The 23,991-nt window shown below is 26.3% G+C and overlaps 4 protein-coding genes across 4 annotated transcripts; 2 read left to right on the forward strand and 2 right to left on the reverse strand.

Moving 5' to 3' along the window:
* Positions 1-1,818: 1,818 nt before the first annotated feature.
* LOC112594408 lies at positions 1,819-4,597 on the reverse strand. Its single transcript, XM_025339173.1, has 4 exons — positions 4,171-4,597; positions 2,505-2,624; positions 2,260-2,438; positions 1,819-2,183 (listed from the first exon to the last, which is right to left on the reverse strand). The coding sequence occupies exons 1-4, from the start codon at positions 4,229-4,231 to the stop codon at positions 2,094-2,096; spliced, it is 450 nt and encodes a 149-aa protein (XP_025194958.1). The 5' UTR covers positions 4,232-4,597; the 3' UTR covers positions 1,819-2,093.
* Positions 4,598-9,562: 4,965 nt separating this feature from the next.
* On the forward strand, positions 9,563-13,424 carry LOC112594294 (ARF GTPase-activating protein GIT2). The gene is made up of 13 exons (XM_025339003.1): positions 9,563-9,974; positions 10,452-10,582; positions 10,680-10,780; positions 10,842-11,016; positions 11,074-11,204; positions 11,257-11,449; positions 11,514-11,586; positions 11,661-11,837; positions 11,900-12,003; positions 12,084-12,308; positions 12,365-12,538; positions 12,757-12,927; positions 13,212-13,424. Exons 1-13 carry the CDS (start codon positions 9,923-9,925, stop codon positions 13,371-13,373), a joined length of 1,869 nt encoding a protein of 622 aa, XP_025194788.1. The 5' UTR covers positions 9,563-9,922; the 3' UTR covers positions 13,374-13,424.
* Positions 13,425-15,948: 2,524 nt separating this feature from the next.
* Positions 15,949-18,739, forward strand: LOC112594336 (derlin-2). Its single transcript, XM_025339067.1, has 6 exons — positions 15,949-16,308; positions 16,404-16,469; positions 16,537-16,704; positions 16,956-17,078; positions 17,164-17,327; positions 18,545-18,739. The coding sequence occupies exons 1-6, from the start codon at positions 16,216-16,218 to the stop codon at positions 18,657-18,659; spliced, it is 729 nt and encodes a 242-aa protein (XP_025194852.1). The 5' UTR covers positions 15,949-16,215; the 3' UTR covers positions 18,660-18,739.
* A 457-nt stretch (positions 18,740-19,196) lies between these two features.
* Positions 19,197-23,662, reverse strand: LOC112594337 (palmitoyltransferase ZDHHC5). The gene is made up of 9 exons (XM_025339069.1): positions 23,233-23,662; positions 23,009-23,127; positions 22,767-22,924; positions 22,534-22,706; positions 21,977-22,171; positions 21,752-21,923; positions 21,110-21,300; positions 20,887-21,036; positions 19,197-20,105 (listed from the first exon to the last, which is right to left on the reverse strand). The coding sequence occupies exons 1-9, from the start codon at positions 23,322-23,324 to the stop codon at positions 19,544-19,546; spliced, it is 1,812 nt and encodes a 603-aa protein (XP_025194854.1). The 5' UTR covers positions 23,325-23,662; the 3' UTR covers positions 19,197-19,543.
* Positions 23,663-23,991: the final 329 nt, after the last annotated feature.

Consider the following 23,991-nt stretch of genomic DNA (forward strand, 5'->3'; position numbering starts at 1 on the left):
GAACTTGATAAATTAACATAATAATGAATGTATATAAGATGTAAATTGCACCAAAATGAATGTTGTACAATTTTAGACTCTTGTATATAATTTTGTTGTATATTGTAATTTTAATCAATTTTTTTTTTAATTTGCAATTGTAATCGTAAAATTGATGTTGTACATGGTCATTTTAATTAACATTCGTGATATATAAACTGTATATAATTAATATAGAAATTTTTTTTATATAACTTGTTTACTTTTGCTTCTATTATCATATAACAGGTGTATTGTACCATTAACATACTTAAATAATTTCCATATAGGATCAGACATTAGACAGAGATATTTCCACTCAGCTCATATAAAATATAAAGTATTAGTCATAAATCTTATAATTTAATCGTAAACATTATAAATCATTTTTTTTTTTTTTTTTTAATGAAACCATTGGTTGATGGAAACTAAGAGAAAATTTGCAAAAACTGAACGATGGCAAGAGTACATTTAATTTATTATTAATTACAGAATTTATAATGATATATTCCAATAATAATAGTGAATTATTAGAAAACCAATCTAAAACCATCTCAACAAACTACAGTAAAACTTTTATTTTCCAAAAACAAATAGTATCTCACCTTATTTAGATATTAGGAATATTAAAATATAGTTTATGTAATTTTTTATTTAATATGTGTATAGTATGTAATATGTTAATATTAAGTTTTGACAAAAATGATAAAATTTTTATACCAATCAATACTTTCAGAGACATTGATTAATGTATATTGATGTTTGGTTAGTAGAAGATTTGTATTTTAGGTTTAGATAATCTAGGTCTACTGTATTCTCAAATATGGAAATTAGAAAACACTTAAAATCACACTTAACTTTTTATTTTTGGTTTTTTAAAGAGAATTGTACTTCCAAACAAAATTATCTTTATTGTTTAAGTATAATTAATAATTACTTATATAATAACTTTTGCAATAAGATCCTAAGACGGTAATTTCTTTATGACAGCCATGTTTGATGGGAAACATTTATATTAAAAAAGTAAATGCAAGAGTAAACATTAAACTTCCAATAAAGGTACTTATGTACTTCTGATAAATTTAATTAATTATGGCTTATCACTAATGAATATTTGTGAAATTTATGATTACTAGGTATGTCATACTAGTGATGTTGAATTTAGTTTAAAAATGTTAAATTTTAACCCACTAAAACAGGTGTTAATATTATTAAATTATGATTGAAACTTTAAATCACAAATTTAGACATTAGATGTATATGCTTTACATTTTAATAAATTAAATCAGTATATTTTTTTATTATTGCTATTAAAGAATTTATAATAGTACCTTGTTTTATTGTATCAGTCATTTTTTCATAGTATTAATGTTAATTTCTAATAAATTTATTGTTTTCTTAAGATTTTTAGGGTTTATAAAGAATGTTATGACATAGTGAAATTTAGATAATTATGTCATAAGCAATCTACCATAATTTTTATGATTTACAATTTGTTGAGTTAACCAGTTAATATAAGCACTACATTTATAAACTTACAAACTAAAGCCTATACTTTGCATAATATTAAAGAATACTTTTAATTTAAATGAAGATTTTGAGAAATTGCTTATGACATTTTATCAAAAATAAAATTAAATACAGAAATAAAATATGGCAATTTAAATATATTTTATAAACTTATATTATTATAAAAACCAATGCATGAAAGAATATAAAAAATGTTCCAAAAAAATATAAATTATTTAATTTTACATTAATCATTTACATGTTCATACAAAAAATATTTTAAATTCTAGGTATAAAAGATTACAATATACAATATTTGGGACGTAAATAAAACAAGTTTGTATCAACAAATTGATACTTGGACGGAACTTTTCACTTATAATTAAAAATAATACTGTTGATATTTTAAGTATAAACTTATATAAAAGCTTATAATTAAAAAAAGAGACTAAAATCTAAGTGACTTATAGTAAATTCTTTTCATTAGTATTAAAATAATGACAAAAAAATAATGTTATTATATAAAAATGTCTCCTTAAGGCTGATGAATAATTCTTTGGAGTAAACTATATGGTTTTGGTAACATGGAATCCAATCAATATGGCGATGCATCCCAATAATACAATCAAATTGGATTTTATTGCACTACTGCCCATCTGTAATACCAAAAAATATAAGTATTTTAGTTTATTAAAAATTTTATTAATATATAAATTTTATGAAATTTCTTACTGTTATGTAGAAATTACAACGGTCGCCTAAACAACATTCTGCACATTTCCAATCTTGATACCATAAGTATGTGCAATAGGGCATTGTTTTAGTTTTTACAGCATCACATGTGGCTCTTGTAGCACATCTCTTTGATACATAATATTGTTTGATTCCTCCTTCTACCCAATATGGAGGAGCTGCAATAATAAATTCTTTATGAAATTAAAGTCAATATGATTATAAACTATAAAATATATTCTTACATCCCCAACTGATTTCTGATAAACACATATCTTCTTCCGGTTCGCATGTCTTAATAGTGTTCAAACATTTTTCATGATTTTGATCTTGATTTGTACAAACATAACATTCCAAGGACTCGCCTATAACACAATAAAAGTTAGTTAAACTGCCTAAAACCAATCAAGTTTATTTAGCATATACTATTAAGTTATTACATTTTTTTTAAAAAAACTTTAATTTCAGCATATAAAATTGAATAAGCCCACAAAAATTTTTATTTTAAATTTAAAAATGTAAAACAATTATATTTAATTAGCTAAAAAAAAAAAAATTGAGAGTAAAATCATTAAAAATATTTAATTATTTTATTAAATAATTGAATGAGATACATAATGAATTTTGACCTATATGAAGTTGATTGTAATATTAAAATTTTAGGTATTGTATTATGAAAATTGTTTATTTAACCATCTGTTAGACATTTACAATATAGTTTACAGAACAGATTGCACCTAATACTAACAAAATTTAATATCCTGTTGGACTAACTCAAACAATAAATGAAATCACAAGTAGATTTTTGGAACAAGATATAAAATGATGCAGGGTCTCAATTAGAAAAAAAGGATAGTGCTAGATTTTCCTACACTCTAATCTTATTAATACATATAAAGCTTAAGCGCTAGCAGACTTCTGAGTCGGGTATGGATAAATTTAATCTTATCATTCACCCTCATACTAATCAGGGTCAAACAAGAAAAAAATTATGCCTATGGGCAATCAGTATATCTTTAGTTGTGTAAATATTTATGATTTTGTTTTATTTTGTTATAAACTTTCTACGACTAAACGGTCTTATTACTTTCCTAGGTACCAAGTTTAACCTACCTACACATAAAAATAAAAGACTCAGATGGAGCTAAGACCAAATCAACCGTACTTGTTTGCATTCCAATGATATATAGACATTATTGCAATGAATGACTGGGTTTGTATTTAAAAGTTTACTGCTTATGAACAACAAAATTCAGCCCATTATTTAAAGAAAAAAAAATGAGTAATGAAATTCCTTTCATGATTGTTATATAGAAAGTTGTTTAATTATACTTAATATACCTATATATTTGAATATCATATTTAATGACGAAGGTAAAATAACTTAAATTTTAACAGTTATGGCACTTATGCTATAATGATAAATTATAGAAACAAATTACAATATAAAAATATAATTTTTATAGTGGAAAGTATGTCAATGGAGTTTAGAAAGAATTGAAATTATATTAACAAACCCTGTGAACAGTATAATTAATACAATTTCTCTTAAATAATAATACATTATAAGTATCATAGTTTTTTATTGGATACTAAAGTTGGTATTTTTTCACTAAAATTTAAAATAATACATGAATGAACTGCAAATTATTAATTAAAAAACAAAAAAAAAATGTTATTAAAATTTAATTTAATTTATAATACAAAACAAATCTTACTTATTAATTATTAGTAAATACTACATTAGTGGATAAAATGTCTAAGAATTAAATAAAAGCCACATCAACTTATCCATTTAATTCATGCTAAATAATTTAAAATACCAACATATCAATACATCTATCAGTCAATATTACTTTAAAAAGATAAACTCAATTATGTACAATATACACGTTTACAGACGACACTTACTCAAGTTTATAATAACTGTGACTAATGCAAGAATTGACAACAAATTATTAAAGAAAATCATATTTTCAATCGTTAAAGGAAACACAAAAATCTTTTCACGCAAAACTATTAATCAACAGAGAACAGACGATATTTAAAAAAAAAAAATTATTTATTCAATCTTGATGATAACGCGAATAAAACATTTTATAAATATAACAATAAGTTTACTGAATCACTAATTTAAAATTTCGTTATCGTAAAGAGTTACAATACTCAATAATGTATAAACATTAATAGTGATTTATTTTTGTTATATTATCGTATCTATTAACGGGCGTGCCTCTGGGATTCACACCAAAAAAGTTACAGGTTGCTGTTTTGATCTTCTTTTCTATGATTATTACTTGGTATTCTTTTTCAATGATAATGAGAGACTTCGTATTGTAAGCAAACTTGTTATCTAATTATATTAGATAATATTAGACAACAATAAAAGCTAATAAATTAAATAAATTACATTATTATTATTATTTATAGCAAAAGTGGATTTATCATAAAACATAAAAAATCTTCTTTTATATATTTATTAAATTATTTATACACTTTGTATTTTAATTAAAATCATTGAAAAGAAAAAACAATCCCAGAGTAGATAAAATAGGTAATGAGATTAGACTGATAAGAGTCAATACTAACGACTGATGAGTAATGCTTTATAATCTGTTATAGATTATAGATACATTTCTTTTCTTCTATTCAATCGAATCCATTAATGGTTCAAAGTTTGCTTGGTTGATAAATGATAATATTATATGTACAGCATAGAATATTTATTATTTATTCGACGATATTACTTCTTTAAAAATAGTTTTATGGTTTGTGTAGTCCAAAATTCCAAATAAGAATAACATAATATTATTAATATTATATAGACAAATAATTGGTCTGCTCTCCAGAATTGTACAGTTGTACACACGGCCACCACGACCACTGCAGAGCTCTAGCTGTTGACAATATAGTTGTTTGAATTGTTGGAAAGGTTAGACCATAGTTACCATACGATTCACACTTGTCTTCACACCATGCATTAATTTATCTGTTATCAATACTTTCTATAATTAAATATTAAATAGTACGATTACAAACAGTGCTTATGAATCGTATTACTATTTAGTATTTACTACTTCCTACAAAACTACAATCATTTCATGAATTATTTACGAGCTATCGCAATATAAATACTTATATAGCATCACGGATAATAGATATACGGTCGAAGCCAAACACCGCTAGCCAATTAAAAACGATTATTGTTATATGACGTCACAATAGACCTAAATTCTCGCGGCTGCACGGCAATACTACGGACGACAAGCGTATTTAATATATATTTTCATCTTTGAACTTAAATTGATTTTTAATTTAATGTTTCTTTAATACCAACTTGGTTTTTATTTTTTTAATGAAAAGTATACCTATACTATGAGTAATATTTGTAATTAATTAAATAAATAATGAGTTAATTACACTAATTAACATTCAAAAAATAATTGTTCAATCATTTTTATGTAGTAATAACTTAAGGAGTAATATTGTAGTTCTGGAGATTTTTTTTCTAAGATCGCGAATTATTTCCTGGGGTTCTTAAGATTGTTATTCTGTTTACCATATTTTAATTACGTATTTTAACATATAAAATATTATGGATATCAATGAATAGTATTGAGTGATTTAAGAGACTGATATATTTAAAATTAACTGAATTTATTTAGCTTTGTGAATTTTATTTTACATAAATACATTAACATAAATTTATAATACAAACATTTAATAATAATAATGTATTTGAAACAAATTATGCAAAAAATAAGATAAGAATTTACAAGTTCAAACTTTAATCTTACAAATACAATATATATAACCAATTAATAATTTTTACACAAATAAAAGTATAATAAATACCTATTTACATCATATTTAAATTATATATATATTATCATATTTACACATTTACATTAATTAATTAAGAATCAGGAACAATTAATATAAGTAAAAAAATATTATAATAAGGTTTAAATACTATTTTTTTAATATTACAATCCCATACAATATTTAAGTTATTATTTTTTTCATTTTTTTAGTTGATTTTCTATCTGTGCTTGATGTTTTTTTTACCTTCAGATCTTTCAGCTATAAGATTATCATTCAGCAGTTTAATTCTAATGTAAGTCCTTTGGAGAATAAACGCTTTAATTAAATCTTCAGGCACATCACATTTTTTTTTTTATTAATTTAGTTAATCTTTTAACAATATTTGATTCGGTATCAATTTTTTCTTTGTGAAACTTTTTAAAGAGGGTTTCAAAAACTTTAGCTTGCTTAACCCAATCCGTAGACGGTTCAGTTAAACCACCAAATGACAGATGTTGAACCCAACTTGGTGCGCTATATGAATGATCTGGTTTTTTGTCTTTGGTATAACAACCCAAGTGGGGATATTTGTTTTTGAATTTACGGGCAAGCCAACCACACAAATAAATAAAACCATCTTCTTCATTAGTTGTTGGAAGATTATTTTGTGTTGATGATGATTCAGATGATGACAAACTGCTATCAGATAAATCATTTTCTTCGTTATTGAAAGGGATGTTAACATCTGCAGTTGCCATTACATTTGCTACCAAATATTCTTCCAAATTTAATTTTTCCTGTGGTGTTTCAATATTAAGTTTGTCCTGTACTACCCCCGGGTTTTTACCGAGCACAATTATTCTAATTCTGTACATTGCATTTAGGGGAGTAGGGTGGTCATTAAGTCCTCCCCGACTTCTAATTAAAGAAAAAAAACTTTCAAGACTATCTTGATTAAGTCTGTGAGTGACTATATAAGATATATTATATTTATCTTTCAAATCTTCAAAAAGTAATTGAGTAGATTTTATGGAAATCAAAATTCCTTTTTGAAATGTTTGTAAAGTATTTTTGCCTGCACATCTCATTGAATATATTACCTTATACATTTTATCCAAACAATTATTCTGGTCTTCTAAATTTAAGCCATAAGGCTTTTTGGTGCACAAAGTTTCAGATGGTGTATACGAATTCATTATGTCAAACCAGTTACTTACAACTTCAATAAAGTGACCAGTATTTTCCGATAATACCTGATTTAAACCTGGTTTATAATGGATCAAAGCTGTAGCAACACTATGGGAGAGTAATTGTGCGGCTAATCCGACATTTTGTCTCTCGGCCTTTACACATTCCAAATGTTTCTGTGATAATCTATGACAAACTGAAATTTCTGTATTAGTTACTTTAAGTAACTCTTTTAATGGTGTTGCATTTATCATACAACCGTCTGAAAGAATAAATCCTGTGTCTAAAAGCCAATTTCGAATTAGTTTAAGAAGATGTGGGGCATCTGCCAAAAAATAAATTTTTTTCTTTTGTGTTAGGATGTAGAAAATATGTTTTGTCAATAGTTATACCCAACTTCTTCCATAACCCAACATTACCACCACCACAATCAGATACACAGGCAACCACATTATATGAATTTTCATATAAAATAGATATAGCTTCAGACAGAATTTCCGGTGTAATTAATTGATCAAAATTGACATATATTGGTTGTTTCCAATTCTTAAAGATGCCTCTCACCATGATTACTTGCATTTGACTGTGGGGCCCTATGACTTGATCGTTTTTTTTATCATACTCATAAGCTGATAATATCTTCATTTCATCAAATTGAATAATACACAATAATTCAATACTATTTAAATTTAGCGCTGCTATTTTCATTATTCTAATAACGTCAACCAAAATACCCTGACGGAAATTTAATCTGGAAGCCCATTTAACTAAAGTTGATACATGTGGCAATGGATAGTTCAATTTGTTTCTTAGATAAATGTAACACCTTTTACTAAGATATCGTAATGTAAAAGCTTTTGAAATATCTTCTGTGCTCCAAATCACTTTTTTTTTCTTTTTAGTTATTAATTGTAATTGTGTTTGACTGAACACTATTTTTAAAGATTCATTTAAGATATGAGTTTGCGAAGCTTGTTCCCCAAATTTTTGAGAAAGAATATTACATTTTTTGTTCAAAGTATTAATACGATTTTTTTGAAATCTATTGAATTGAGATAAATGTTTATACTTTGTTTTCAATTTGTCATGGTCGTTAAGTAATTGTTGGTACTTATGTTCAATTGATTCATTAATTAAAGTAGGCAACTCTTCGTGTACTTTATCTTCATCTTCTTTTGCTATATCTTTATTCTCTTGAGTTGGTAACATTAAACTTTGAACAATAGTTGCATTTTCACGCATATTTGCACGTACTTGTCTAGATGATAATGTATTAGTTAACACATTTGGTAAATATTTCTCTTTTAAATGTTGTGTTGGAATAGCTAAACAAAAAAAAAAAAATTAAATTAAGGTTAATAATTGTAAAGAAATAAAATATTATAATAAATAATTGATACCATTTTGTTTTAATTTTCTTTTTATTTTGATGTTCATTAATTGGCTTCTCAAATCAACTTCAAAATCGTTTTCCAAAAAATGTACACTACAAATTGTACTGGTCTTATGATTCCACTTATCTTTTCTACGGCAGGCATTAATCCAAACATGGCATAGTTTTTGATCTTTTGGAAATGTATGATAAGATATGTTAGAATTTTTTTTTTTTGTTTCCTGTAAACTATTTGAGCAAACAGCAACAGCACATCTAGTTCCTGGCATCTAATTAACAATATAATTATCAGTAATTTATTAATTGTTAACATTTTATTTTTTAATAATTTATATAGGTATCAATTCAGGAACCTTATTACTTAATGTGCAAGTATAATAATTAACACATATTTAAAAACAAGATTGATCCATAAATTACTATAATATAATTCTTTACAGTTTACATAGATATGTAAAGTAATTATAAATGTAAGTAATAACTTCAAAGATAGATTATAGATTTATTATTTAAACTTCTACAGTACATTGTAATTTGTAACAACTAATATTCTAATATTGTACAATTACTTACTTTAACGTTCAATTAATTGTTTTATTCTTCTTTGCAATAAGTCGACAAGTAGACGGAAACAATGTTAAAAAAAAAAAAATAGTTGGTAAACACTAAACAATGATAGAGTTTTGGCGCATTACTGCATTAGCGGGCTAGCGGCTGGATTGCGGAGGTCTATTCTGACGTCACGCTCTTTGAAACCACGCCCCCCAAACAACACAATGCTTCGACCGTATATCTATTATCCGTGATATAGCATCACCGAAATAGATTAAATATACATAGAATATGATATTATTATGAATATCTGTGTTATCTTAATTTGTGATAGGATTATAGTATTTTTTTATATATTTATTTTTTTTTTTGATAGTATTTGAAAAAAGACCTGATAAAGTTTGTCCCGACTGCTGTGCCTTCTCCGTTCTTTACCTATGTGTTAAATGTCAATAGTTTTTTGTCAATTCTTATTAAAGTGTTATCTATGCGTGTAATTTTGTGTTTATCTTTATTCAGTTGTATTTTGCGAGTTTTAGTGGCTGAACATTTGAACGATTGAATTTTTTCGGCGTTTTTCCATGTTCTGCGCTTTAACGATTGTTTTAGCGTTTTTGTGTATTTTTTTCGAAATCAAATATATTTCTCCGTCTAGTCTCTGATACATTGTATACATTACAAAATTACATACGCTGAATTGTATCGTAAAACACATTCGCCACCGTTATGTCTAATAAGTACAAAAATTATGACGCATGCGCTGATTGCAGTGCTCCAGGTATTTTATGAAAGTATTAATAGAATTTTATTATTTTAATAACAAAAGTATAAAAAACCAATGAGTATAAATTATAATTTTAAGCTAATGGATGGGTCCCAGGATCATAGCGTTCCTTAATCCATGCCTGGTTATATATATAAATTATATATTTTATTTATTTTATGTATTCAATATTTTTATATTTTTGATCTACTTACATTTCTTATTATGATTTAGGTAAACATGACTTTTGATAAAAACTGTCTTAATAATTTTGTTTTATGCATTAAACATAAATGATATGTGATTTTATTAATGGAAATATATATATTTTTTAATTTTAGTAATACACTGAGTGAAACACATACATTAAATCTAGTATATATTTATGAAATTTATAGTCAATTACTAAAATAAATGGAATATTCACCTTGCATTAAATACATTTTATAATAGTTTGTTAAATTAATTCATCTAATTTAATTTTATGTTTAGATTCAGATTGGGTAGTTGTAAATCGTGGGTTATACATTTGTGATGAATGTTGTAGTATTCATCGTAGTATTGGGCGACACATATCACAGATCAAAAGTTTAAGTGCCGACTGGTGTCCAATAACATTGAATGTAAGTATTTAATACATGTTATATATTTTTTTAAATAAATGTTGTTGTGTTACTTAATTGTTATAATGATCTATACCTATAATTTATTTTTATTTAGATGGTGAAAACTTTACATCAAGCTAACATTAATACACTTTGGGAACACGCTTTAAGTGATAATAAGAATCATAGAAAAAAACCTACTCCTAAGGATCCATTGTAAATGAAATATTCTATAATTTGTTCCTATTCATTATTAAATATTAAATGAAAATTTTAGACCATTAAAAGAAGATTTTATACGTGCCAAACATAAACAGCAGTTGTTCATATTAAAAAGTAGTGATACTAGAGAAGATTTAAATCAGCAATTACATTCTAGTGTCAGAACATCAAATCTAGAAACAAGTTTAAGAATCTTAGCTCAAGGAGCTGATTCTAATTATTATCATCCTGTAAGTATACACTTTGTTATTTATCTTAATAATGTTTTATTTCTCTCATTATTTTAGGAAAAAGGAAACTATCCATTACATGTGGCAGCTAAAGCAGGGCAAATATTACAAGCTGAATTGCTACTTACTTATGGGGCTGATCCACGTGCCGTTGATAGTAATGGAAATACTCCAGTGATTTGTGCCAAGTAACTAATTTAACCCTTTTTATCTTAAATTATTATACTTAACATTTTCTAGGCTATCTGGTCATAAAGAAATTAGTGACAGATTAAATGATAGTATGTATGAAGTATTAGATGTTCTTTCAATGTATGTATTTGGACGCAAAGCAGAGCATAAAAATGATGTGCATATGATACCTTTTGACCCAAATGATGAATGTGTAAAACAGGAAGGTAATCAACATGAAGCTATACAAAAGATGCAACTGGTAAATTTAATATTATATTTTATTGTTGGTTTATTGTTGGTTAATTTAAAATATATTTTTATAGTTACCCAATTACTTGTTTGAAGATTTAGTATTGGATGTTTTTGATGAAATCGATAGGAGAGAAACTGAAAAAAGTAAATTCTACTTTTAAATTTTTTTTTTCTATTTCTTAATAAAAAAAAAAAATGTTGTATTGTTTTATATTAAGTTTGGCAACAAAAAAATTCGCAAGCTCATATTATGTCAGTACCATTTTTACCAGTAAATCCTGATTTATCATCAATGAAAAATCAAGGACGACAAAAATTGGCTTGTTATGGACAAAAAGAATTCAAAAATCTTGTTTTGCAAATTTTAATTGAAATAAATAGAAGGACTCAACCAGGTATGTTTATTTATAAGAAAACAGGTTCAGTGACAATTTAAAATGTTGTCTATACATTTCAGTGAATAAAGTTATTTCAAAATTAAAATATGATGACGATGAACCACTTTATGATCATGTTGCTTCTGATGAAGACTATGCAACACCTGAACAAATTGCTGCAATGGTAATTTTTGTTTTTATTGATGTGTTATTTATGCAACTTTAAATAACATAAAAATTTATTATTGACCTTTTATTTTAAAGATGACAATGCATATTAAACCATCTACTATTTTAAACAATAAAGAGAATGATCCTCAAGTAGAAAAAAATTCGACTGAAGAAACTGTAGATTCAAATAAAATGAGTGTGAACCATGTAATGCCTAACTTGCCATTGTATAATGGTAAGGCCTTCGAAACAAAATTATCAGAATCTGAGGCCAAAATTTCTAAATTGATTTCTGAAATTGATTTACTGAAAAAAAAAGTTAGTTTAATTAGTACATAAAAAGTAAAAGATTTTATTATGACATTGTTTATAAGGTAGAAGAAGTTACTAAAGAAAATTTAGAATTAAAATGTGAAATGTTACGACAAAAGCAACCAGCACTGGCGATTAATGAAAACGAGTATGGTGATGTTAAACAACCTATAAGACCTGTATCAATGTATGAAACTCGGGAAGGGTTAAAATGTGATATGAATCGAAGTGCACAAGTAAGAAATTATTCAATTTGACCATTATGAAGGTGTGTTACAAAACTGGATAGAATTAATCTTGTATGCAATTCTCATTTTTGTAACATAATAATTAAATTGTCCTGTATATATGAATATTAAGAAACTTCAAAGTGTATTTTTGGAACAGAATCTTTTTATTGGTAATTAGGTACGTTCTAAAATAATAAATTATTAATATTTTACCTTATTATTAGACAGGTAATTTACCATTATATGAGGATGTTGTTCGTCATACTGCTCAAGTAACTAAGGGTATACAAGAACTATGGACTAACATAAGGTCATCAGAAGCTTGTAAAGCATTTGTTCCCGGCACTGAAAAAATTAAGACTGCCGTAGTTGAACTTACTGCGATATTTCCACATGTAAGCAAATTAATATTTCATAATTAAAAAGCATTGGTTATAGATTAAACAATTATTTAATTTTTAAATAATAGTGATAAGGTGGGTTGTTTTAAAACTAAATATTTGCAATAATTCCTATCACCTATCCTATTTATTTTGATATAGTATAAATCACATTTAAAGCTACCCTAGCTTTGTATTAAAATAATAAACAGAAAAAAAATATATTTGAAGCATAATCTATTTTAGTTTTTTTTAATTATTAAAAAATGTATTAAATTAAATTTGAAATTTATATTTAGAGTATTAATGATGATGTTTTGAAATCGGCATTATGGTCATTGAATACAAATACTACTCAACTACAACTTGAATGTGCATGTTTAGAAGCTGGTGTTGAAAGAGTACGGGATTGCTCATTTAATATTGCAAAAGCTACTAAACAGCTTTTGACAAGATTTTGACTATAATCAATGATAATGAACTTATAAATATTTTTAAAATTTATAAATATATATTTAAAATCTTTTACTAAGTTCCTTTAATTTATTTATTAATAATAATATATACATACAGGGTAATAATTGTATTATAATTTAAGATTAATGAATAGAATTTAATATTTATATTAAGATAATATTGAGCATAATAATTTTGTCTATTGGTCTAGTATTTTATTGTAAACTCGGCACCTAATATCACTAATAAGCTATAATATTGTATTCGGAATACATTCATCATTTATAATTTATACCATCAGGTTAATTTAAAGTATGAGTTGTATATCCTGATAATTCAGTAAATGTTAATGTTTTGTATTTAAAATATTTATGATGTTTAAATAAATCAAAAGTTTATATTTTCTTATATTATTAGATTTATATTTTAATATATTAAATTATAGTTAATTTGTGTTGAAATACTCGCTTTTATTCCACTGTTAAAACAAAAGAGTAGTTAAATCTATTTAACAATTAATCTAATTGACCGTCTCAACTAATTATTTTCTTAAAGAAAACTTGTTGTAGAGATTAGAGCATTAAATTCTATGATGTTAATACTAAATACTATTTAATAAATTAACTGTCTCAAAAAAGTTATCAAATATTGCAGATTCTTAACAGATTTCTCCAGAAACTTGGATTTTTAAATACCACATATATAGCTTTTACCTAGTATTGATAGGTTATAAGTACCAAATAGTTCTGCTTGGCTTGCATTAAAGTTATTATTCATCTACAATGTAAGGGAATTAATTATGTATAAATATCAAAATTGAACTTTAAATCAAATTTATATAATTGTTGTTTTTAATAGTTATAAAATGATTTGTATATAAAGAACATTATTTTAATTATTCAACTCAAACCTATAAAAATAAAGCATTAGATTTTTAATTACAAAAATAATGGCAAATTTTCATAATTTTAACTAGTTTTGTCAGCACTTAAATTTAAATTTAAAATATTTATAATAAAACATATTTATGTATTTTTAACATTTTTAATCATAACTTGAAAAACTAATAAGTTATAACAAATCTTGTAATACATTTACAAGGTTTTTAACTAAAATAAAATTTTTATCCAAAATTTATAAAAAAAATCTGAAATTTTAAATGTCTATATAGCATAAAGGGGTCAAAATATTTTTTAGCTTTTATTATGCATAAAAATTAAAGTCCTGTTCTTATAATCAAATGTTTGTAAAAATATTTTACCATGTGGGCATGTCTTAGTATAAACATATGGTAAAAAATTCAAGTATTTACGATTAATTGTTTTTATGTTATGCTGAAATAACAAAATTTAATTTGTTGAAAACTTCAATTTTTTCTAATTATCTTGGAGTATACTACAGAATTCCAATTTTAAAATCCTTTAATTATTAACTAGATTCAATTTTTTAACAAAAAACCACTCAAAGTTATCTATTGTGTGTGGTGTAAAAAAAAAAAAAAAATCACAATGTAAAATCAACCGCTATATTCAATATCCAAAAGAAATTATATTGGTATACATTTAAAACAGGTAAATTTGGTTTGAATGTGTGTTGTATTCTGTCAGAATAAATTTCAGTGTAATATCCACTATAGGCGCATATATTTTAATCTTAAACTTCCATAATATTGATGCTGTTATTTAATATTTACACTAAACAGTATACACGCTCCGCAGTTTCCTAATTCAGTACTTCATATGGTGTCTAGGCATTTTTTGGACAGTGCAATAGTGTATTTAATAAAATAATAATTATATATTATTATTATTATTTATTTTTTATAATGTGAGATTTATTAATCATGAATTCATGAATAAACTAGAAGCTTGTGCATTACGCATACCCATAATGCATGCATTTTCTGTTGGCGTATACCCACAATAGACCAATTTATAAACGCATAAGTCCAAAAATAGGAATTCGGGTATCGGGGTATAGGTTGTACACTCCACCCTCACCAATATAGAACGCTGGGTATAAATAAGATTCAAATATCAAAGTTTCTTATTCTGTAGCTATACACCGCGTTTGAAACATGAGTAGTAATTTATCTTATTACAGTTATTATACAGTAGGTATATTATGTAATATGTTTGATCTAATGTAATTATTACTAATTAGTAATAATTACCTACTCTGCCTAATGAAATGGGTTAAAACTTAAAAATTAAAATATATTGATAGGACGTTGAGCCACTTGTTACAAGTGTCTATCACATGGAGTAATAATTACTATTAGTAATATTATTTATTCTATACTAAATATAAATTATGTGTATTTACTATTTATACCAGCTGTGCATCAGTGTCGTACACCTTTGTAGATATTGGGTAAAATTATCTTATTAAAATTTTTGATTTTCATCGCACCCGTGGGTCCTTTCGACACTCACATACGCCACCCACACAATATTCAAGATGATATCATTGATATCCCATTCTACTGCAATACCGTGGTTATCAGTAAACATTTTTTATCAGCAACCAAAACACGTTATCAATTTATCATGACCATAATATTTTCTATTATATTATTATTACATACGTACTTAAGTTGTATGTAAACACAAATATTTTAAGTAAAAATATGTGTGTATGTGGTTGATTCGCATTCGTTTTGCTCAAGAATGTCACGTAAGTTTCGTGAAAATTATTCTTGAACAACAATCTACTGTCGTCTTGATACAGTTTTAATGCTACTGACGATACTGCGTTAAGTAATTTCGCCTACGCTCTGGACCACTCTTTAAATTTTGGGTGAAAATTGAACAAACATCCTCAAATACGACTTTTTTTCAAAAAGCCATGGCGTACCATACGCTTCGACACGAATACATGCAAATGCCACCAGTCACCAGAGCGTACACAACAGCCTGTGTAATTACCACCTTAGCAGTGGTAAGTTAGTGTAACATTCAATTTTATACTTGAATTAGAATCCGTACATATATGATTATACTAGATTGAATGGGTATCTATGATTTTATTTACAGCAGTTGGACGTTGTTTCCCCATTCCAGTTGTATTTCAATCCATTGCTGATACTAAAACAATTTCAAGTGTGTAATACATATATGATTGAGCATTGTTTAATGTTAATAAAATTGAAATTTTATTTATTTCCAGGTATGGAGATTGATCACCACTTTTTTATTTTTCGGAAACATTGGTTTCAATTTTCTATTTAACATGATATTTACTTATCGTTATTGTCGCATGCTCGAAGAAGGATCATTTCGTTCAAGAACAGCAGATTTTGTTATGATGTTTTTGTTTGGTGCTACATTAATGATCGTATCCTTTTTTAAAGTTTTTTCATGTGTCTATTTAGTATTGATTGTATTGAGTAAGAAAAATAATTTTATTTGATAAGTTTGTTGTTGAAGGTCCTTCATTATGTCTGTAATTTTCATGATAAAAACCTTAAAAATAAACATTTTTACTTCTCCAATTTTTGAAATTTTATATTTTATAATAAATCAAACCAAATTAGATAAACATAATTTATTTATAAATTTTTAAATTGACTTAACTAATAATATTAGATTTGGGCATTTTTTATCAATTTATTATTCTTAGGACAAGCACTAACAATAATGTTAGTATATATTTGGTCACGAAGAAACCCATACATTAGAATGAACTTTTTTGGCGTATTAAACTTTCAGGTAATCTTTTAATTTAACCTTACTATGATACTTAGTATAAAATGAATAATTAATTTAAATTTAACGTATGTTTTGATTATAATAGGCTCCATATTTGCCATGGGTGTTGCTTGGTTTTTCAATTCTGTTGGGAAACACACCGTGGGTAGATTTGATGGGAATTGCTGTTGGTCATTGTTATTACTATTTAGAAGACGTGCTTCCTCAACATAGGGCCAATCTTAAAATTCTTAAAACACCACTTTTCTTGTAAGTATTTTAAATTAAAAGACATTACAACACTTTTTTTTTAATTTCAAGTTTATTGGTATATTATTGTAGTCAACACTTTGAAAAATGTTTTGGTAAAAATCCGAAATTAAAAAAATGATTATTCAATGAGACAATGAGAGTTAATGAATAGCTGCATGACCATGAGCGTCCCTATGGTTGGCAAGTCAGGACACTTCCCCCTCTAAAATTTTAATTTTTTTCCTAATTGTAATAATTTAATGTTATACTGACAAAACAGAATTATATTCTATAATTAATAAAATGTATAAAAAAATCTTTATTCATTTTTTTAATTAATTTTGCCGCCCCCCACCCCCTTAGAAAAATGTCTGGGGACACCCATGTGCATGATGTCATAAAGCCGACAAGTGAGCAGCCGCCTTTGTTTTATGTTTAAAAGTAATTTGATTTACACAATGATTTTAATAACTTAAAACAGTATTTCAGAATTTTTTTTTATATAATCTAAGACGATGGTGTAATTTAAAACTGAATATATCTTGTTGTTGCATACATATTATAAATTATAATTTAGGAAAATTATTGAGTTCGCAATTTATGTTGTATACTCATATAACTAAATTTTACGAAATTGGCTATAGTTTTATCTACTATTAAAAAACTAGAAAGTATATAAAAATCATAATCACACTAGTGTCATAAACACAAAAAACCATTTAAAGTTGCACAAAAAAAATTTAAAAATATTATATTTAACAATTGACATCATTGTGTTAATCTAGACACTTTTGCATGTAAAACATATACCGCTGTTCAGACTTCGGTTCTGTGATATCACATGCCTATTTTCAAATGCCTGTATTTTATAGAATGATTAGTGTTTAAATGTGAGGCCCACACCATATTTCTTAGATAAATACATACTTTTAATTTAAACAAACTTGTTTTTAGTGTTGTGATGTTCTTTAATATGCATAGATTACCATAACATGCCACAACATATTATGTCAAACTACTCTATGAATTTAAACATTTACAGTATCCCAGTGGTGATTTTAATTTAATCTATTATATTAGATAATAGTATAATAGTTGTTAGTTACTACATTTGATATGTGTTTGCTGATTAACTAATCATATTTAGATTCAAGTATTTGTTCTTTATGCCCATTGAATTGTATGAAACATCATTTGAGTTAAGTAATGATAATTATTTACTTTTTTTTAAATAGAAAACATCTTCTTGATCCAGCACCAGAAGAGGATCACGTACCTCCGCCAGAGTTTCGTCCTGGAGGGTTCAATTGGGGAGGAAATGCAGCTGAAATTCCACCTGAAGGACATTAAAATGAATAAGTCAGTGTTTATATCCTAAATTGTTGTGTTGAACTGTTAATTAAAAACTGTAAATAATAATTTAAACATTAAAATAAAAATTGAATTAACCTATTATTTTATAGGTAATTCATATACATATTTATTTATTTATTCAAAAATCAAACTATAAGTAAAATGTCTATAATCATTTTAATTGTTTTTTTTTTTTTAAATACAAATTTTGAAGAAATTAATTAAGTATAAACCAAAGTCACAACATTAGTAAAAACTATAAAAACAGTACAGGGTGCTTATAGAAATATGTATGCCAAAAAAGAAGAGAAAAAATTCCATACTTATTGATCACGGTTGTTCGGTAATAATAAACAAAATATGTATGTATTAAAACTGCACATATATAATTATACACATAATAAAGTTAATGGTTTTTTTATAAACAAAATGTATATATTTAATAAATATGATTTACATACAATAAATTATGATACATACATATTTCTTTAAATATTTAAGTTTAATATAAAAAATATTTAAGGTATTATACATTTAATATTTTAGAAATTATGACTAGACTTTATAATTAATTGTTCTACCATTAAAATTAACAAATAAGTAAGATAATGAAAACAAAGTTTAAGATGAAATTGCTTAACTTCAAATAAATATAATTAATCACTATTTTAAACATATCCTACAACACCCTGTAACACACAACTTTATAAGTAATATATTTGCTTTTGATGGGCCTTAAGAAAAAATATATATATATTATATTTACAACAGTTAATTTCAATTTTTACAGAAAATGCACATGGCAATAATTTAACATAACATTAAAAAAAAAAAAAGAAAAAGATTTTGGAAAGTCAAAAAGAAAGCTATCAACAACACACTTAAACAGATATTTCATAGTTTTTGTCATAAGCACTTTTACGATCGGGACTTCCGTTATCAGTGTTGTTTCCTCTATTAATTGACATCTCTATTGCATCATGGTCTAATGCCCTAGCAAAAGACATAGGTCTCCTTGTCTGTACAGGAGGAGGTTTTTTCTTGCCTACAGGTGATGGTTGAGGTGGATAAACAGGAACTCCTCCACGAACTGGGTAATATGTTTTTGTAGTTGGACTAGTTGGATTAGATCTATAATCATTATGTGCTGCACAATAGTTGAATGTAGGTGCTTGTCGAGGGACATAGTAAGAACCAGTTGTGCCAGGAGTGTCTTTCCATGTATAAACACCTCTCTGCGGTGATCCAGCTAATTCTTGAATATTGTCAACTGTATTATTTATTCGTGGATATGAAGGTGGACGTTCGTGCTCACGTAAAATGTCGCCTTCAGACAAAAAACGCCGTTGTGGACTACGTTCTTGATAATCATAATGTTTAGTAGAAGACCCAACTCCTATGAAGTCTGGTCGTTTTACTTGAGTTGGAGTTCCAGGGTTTGATCTATGATATAATACAGAAAATTAAAATCGGTAAAATACAAATTAAAATGCTGTTGAACAAAACTAAATCTTTCTGCAGAGCAGTAAGTATTTCATTGCATTTACTTTTAAAAGTACGCTATACCCCTACACCATAGGTTCTTAACTGGGGGTCCACGGAGTGGCTGTGAATTTTTTTTTAAATAACCCAAAAATACATTTGTTTTGATAGCGTTATTATGATAATAATAAAAATGTTTTGCTCACATTTAATTAATTATATTTTTACTTTTGGGTGGTAAAGGGGTTTGTGATTAAATTTTATACTTTAAAGGGACCCATGGACCAAAAAAGGTCAAGAATCTATGCCCTACACAGATGTTTCCGTCTAATACATGCATAACATAACAAATTGTTCTATCTGAATAATCTCTTTAACTCTTAAATGTTTAATATTACAGTAAATTTACGCACTATCAATTTTATAGATAAGAATATAAATTGATGAACCTCATAGACATATTTTTATTTAAAAGTATGTTATGAGAATTTTAAATGTACAATTTAGATTTATACCAGGGAAGTAGTATTTATATTTTTTTTCTGATAATTTTTTATGCGGAATTTAAGTATACTTTATTATCATTATATATTATACACGGTATTTTAATAATTACTTTTTTTTTTCACTATTAACTACTATTTTATATCATGTCACATTCATAAAACACCTTTTAAATATCTTTAACATAAACATAAAATAATTATTTGGATTATTTAATAAATTTAAATATGGTACTTGCCGCCTTAATGGACTAGACAATGCCAAAGCAGTAGGTACCCCGATAGCTTTCATTCTCTGCTGCATAGTTGGACTTTGCATAATGATGTTAGATTGACGATTTGGATCTATCATGGTTTCTCTTGACAAACTGTTACCCATTTCGTTCATTCTTTTTTTTATTAAATAAACATTTATCAATATAAAAATTAAAACTAAAATCTATTGTCTTTAAATTTATGTACCTAGGTCGTGATGGGTGTGGTGCTGTTCGTGTCACATAAGACATTCTGGCACTGTCATTTGTATCATAAGAGGGCAAGTAAAAATTGTTTTTTGAACCTTGACGCTGTAATGGTGGTGTTGGTTCACAATCTTGTGACTGTGAGGCAGTTAATTCATTATCAAGTTCTAAACACTCTCTACCTGGCGACATCTAAAAAATTATAAAAATTTCAAATAAAAAAATATATTCTAATAAATACAAAAAATTATAATTTGTTAAGAGTATTAGATAAAAACAATAATTGATAGTATAATAAAAACATAATTAGTGAAATAGGTTATAGTAGTTAAAAAAACACTAATAATTAAACCTAAATTTGAAAACTAACGATCGTAACTATTAAACAGATGCAATAAAGTTCATTGTGATTTACATTTCATATTATATTCACATAATACATGTCTTAAAAATATAAGGCTGATAATAAAGTATTAATTATTATGGGTTGGAAACTACCAATAAGTTAACAATAATTTAAAGGTGTCATAAATGAATACTGTAAATCTTAAAAATAAATTTGAACCACGATAAAAATTTGACCATCCATGCACTAGTTGTTATAATTTTATTTCCAAACAAACATAATAATATTAAGTTTTACCTTATTGTAATTATTTGAAGAATGATGTAGGCCATTGCTATTATCCAAATAAGTTTTAGCAACAGGTGGCCCACAATTATCTTCTTTTGTTAATAATGGTGGAGGTACATTAAAACTGTTTTGAATCTGTTTTTTATGTTTTTGATACTTAGAAGTTTTCACTTTTAACAAACTAAAATATAAAATTATTATTATTAGGTTAAAAGATATTTGAAAAATTTTTACCTAGGAAACTGAGGTCCGAATAAAATAATTATACAATTAAGACGGCAGCCGTGTGAAAATGGATTGTAACCACCTTTGAACTTTCCAGTAACTTGTTCATTAGTTGTTCGACCACGAGCTACTAATACAGCATGAAAACCAGTCAAACCAAAAATTGGAATGAACAAAATAATTACTAAGCCACACAATGTTAATCTGATAAATTATTAAAATGAAGGAAAAATATTTGTCATAAAATTAAAAAATTAATTGTAATAAGTATCATTAAACTTTTAATATTTCATTACATTTTTTTTTTTTATATACTTACCATCATTAAATAATTAAAAAAATATTTAAAAAGTTAAAACTGAAATAAATCTATCAAATTAAAATATCATAATATTCTCCTACACCATTTTAACATACATTAATTTTTATTTTAATAAAATTTACTGTATGTATAAACGTAGAATCATCTGATAGCATTCTAGACAGTCTCATTGTTAGATTTACTAGATAATCTATTTTTGCATAACTTATTATATAGAATAATGATATTTAAATATAAAGGATACGATACTAAAGTATCAATGTCTCCAATTTTATCTTTATGATATAAAATATACCAACAACAAACACCAAATATAGACGCCATATGTATACTAAGTGATATAAGAAAAAAGAAGAAATAGCGATAGTTGCGACGACCAATGCAATTGTTAACCCATGGGCAATGATGATCGAATGTCTAAAAAAAGTATTAAGGTTACAATGTTATATAAAAATATAAAAAATGTTAAAATATTACTTCTATACAACAGTTGCAAACACTACAATGAGAGCATCTTGGTGGCCTGTAAAATCTACATGTGGAACACCATTTCATTCTCACTTGAATTGTGTTCACTTCGGTTGACTTATACAAAGGTGACTGGAAATCATCACCAGTGTCTTCGTCTTCTGGTGCTGAAATCAAATTACGTATTATAAGTTACAAAAAATGACAAATAATAATATTTATATTACAAAAATTTACTGTTGAATATTTACCTTTTGGTATTACACCTGGATCCATAAATGTAGCCAATGTGAAGTTTGCTATAACAAAAAACGTAACTATACCATGAACGACTGGTACCCATGGATAAAATTGAGCAAAAAATCGACATCTATAAAAAAATAAAAATCCGATCAAAATGTGGGTTGTCAAATGTCACATGTCGATAGAATTTACAAAAATAGCCGACTGCGACACTACTAGGTAGAGAACTCACGGATAATAAAAAAAAGCCCCAGTCGTCCCAAGTAGCAGTATCCATGCAAACGTCGCTGGCAAATATTTCGTGTGCAATCCGCATTTTGGCATTGTGTGGTTTTTTTCTGGTCACTCGAAAACTACTACTAGACCACAGGAGTGGATTTTAAGAGTCATTCTTTTTCGGGTCGGACGGTGACAGACCCAGTAAAAGTAGTCGCAAAGAGAAATAGTGCAGCGATAGGTGTGCGCGAAAATCGAGTTTTCTCATGTTGTTTACGGCCGGTTGATTGCGATCAAAAGGGTGCGTAGAGAAAGTTCACGTCAAGACTGCGAAACGTAGTCGGCCCGCGCGTAAAATATTCAATCATCGATGGGCAACCGAGTGACCGAAATAAATTCAAAATTTTACGTAAAGCACTAAAAAAAAACTAAAATTGTAAATTTACACTTCTGTGATAATGTGGTTTGATGAGGCAGTGTTGCCAGAATGCGTTGGACAAAAATTAATAACTTTAGTTGTTGGTAGTAACAGTCAACATAAATAAAAATAAAATATCAAAAAGTAAGGAAATTAAATAGATTTAAAAAAAAATTTTTTTAGAAAATTTATTCACTTTATGATTGTGTATCAGTCGAATGTTCAAGAAGTATAACATAATATTTTTTTTACTACGATAAAGAGAAGATTCAAGATATCACACTTTAACATATTTTCTTGGCTTGGCTGGGTTAGTATTTTAACTTTTTAATTGTATTATATTTACTCTTGTCAGTT

Source organism: Melanaphis sacchari, unplaced genomic scaffold (assembly GCF_002803265.2).
Source record: "Melanaphis sacchari strain LSU unplaced genomic scaffold, SCAv2.0 Contig22_pilon_pilon, whole genome shotgun sequence".
In the NCBI taxonomy this organism is placed as follows: domain Eukaryota; kingdom Metazoa; phylum Arthropoda; class Insecta; order Hemiptera; family Aphididae; genus Melanaphis; species Melanaphis sacchari.

Excerpts from the sequence above, each read along its gene's own strand:
- LOC112594408 (XM_025339173.1), bottom strand. The coding sequence starts at position 4,231 with ATGATTTTCTTTAATAATTTGTTGTCAATTCTTGCATTAGTCACAGTT. Across the intron at positions 2,625-4,170 it reads CACAGTTATTATAAACTTGA|GCGAGTCCTTGGAATGTTAT; the intron begins GTAAGTGTCGTC and ends ATTGTGTTATAG. Across the intron at positions 2,439-2,504 it reads ATCAGAAATCAGTTGGGGAT|CTCCTCCATATTGGGTAGAA; the intron begins GTAAGAATATAT and ends TTATTATTGCAG.
- LOC112594294 (XM_025339003.1), top strand. The coding sequence starts at position 9,923 with ATGTCTAATAAGTACAAAAATTATGACGCATGCGCTGATTGCAGTGCT. Across the intron at positions 10,583-10,679 it reads GGTGTCCAATAACATTGAAT|ATGGTGAAAACTTTACATCA; the intron begins GTAAGTATTTAA and ends ATTTTTATTTAG. Across the intron at positions 11,205-11,256 it reads ACTCCAGTGATTTGTGCCAA|GCTATCTGGTCATAAAGAAA; the intron begins GTAACTAATTTA and ends AACATTTTCTAG.
- LOC112594336 (XM_025339067.1), top strand. The coding sequence starts at position 16,216 with ATGGCGTACCATACGCTTCGACACGAATACATGCAAATGCCACCAGTC. Across the intron at positions 16,470-16,536 it reads TGATACTAAAACAATTTCAA|GTATGGAGATTGATCACCAC; the intron begins GTGTGTAATACA and ends ATTTATTTCCAG. Across the intron at positions 17,079-17,163 it reads TTGGCGTATTAAACTTTCAG|GCTCCATATTTGCCATGGGT; the intron begins GTAATCTTTTAA and ends TGATTATAATAG.
- LOC112594337 (XM_025339069.1), bottom strand. The coding sequence starts at position 23,324 with ATGCCAAAATGCGGATTGCACACGAAATATTTGCCAGCGACGTTTGCA. Across the intron at positions 22,172-22,533 it reads GACATTGATACTTTAGTATC|ATTAACATTGTGTGGCTTAG; the intron begins GTATCCTTTATA and ends ATAATTTATCAG. Across the intron at positions 20,106-20,886 it reads TTGTCTAGTCCATTAAGGCG|ATCAAACCCTGGAACTCCAA; the intron begins GCAAGTACCATA and ends ATTATATCATAG.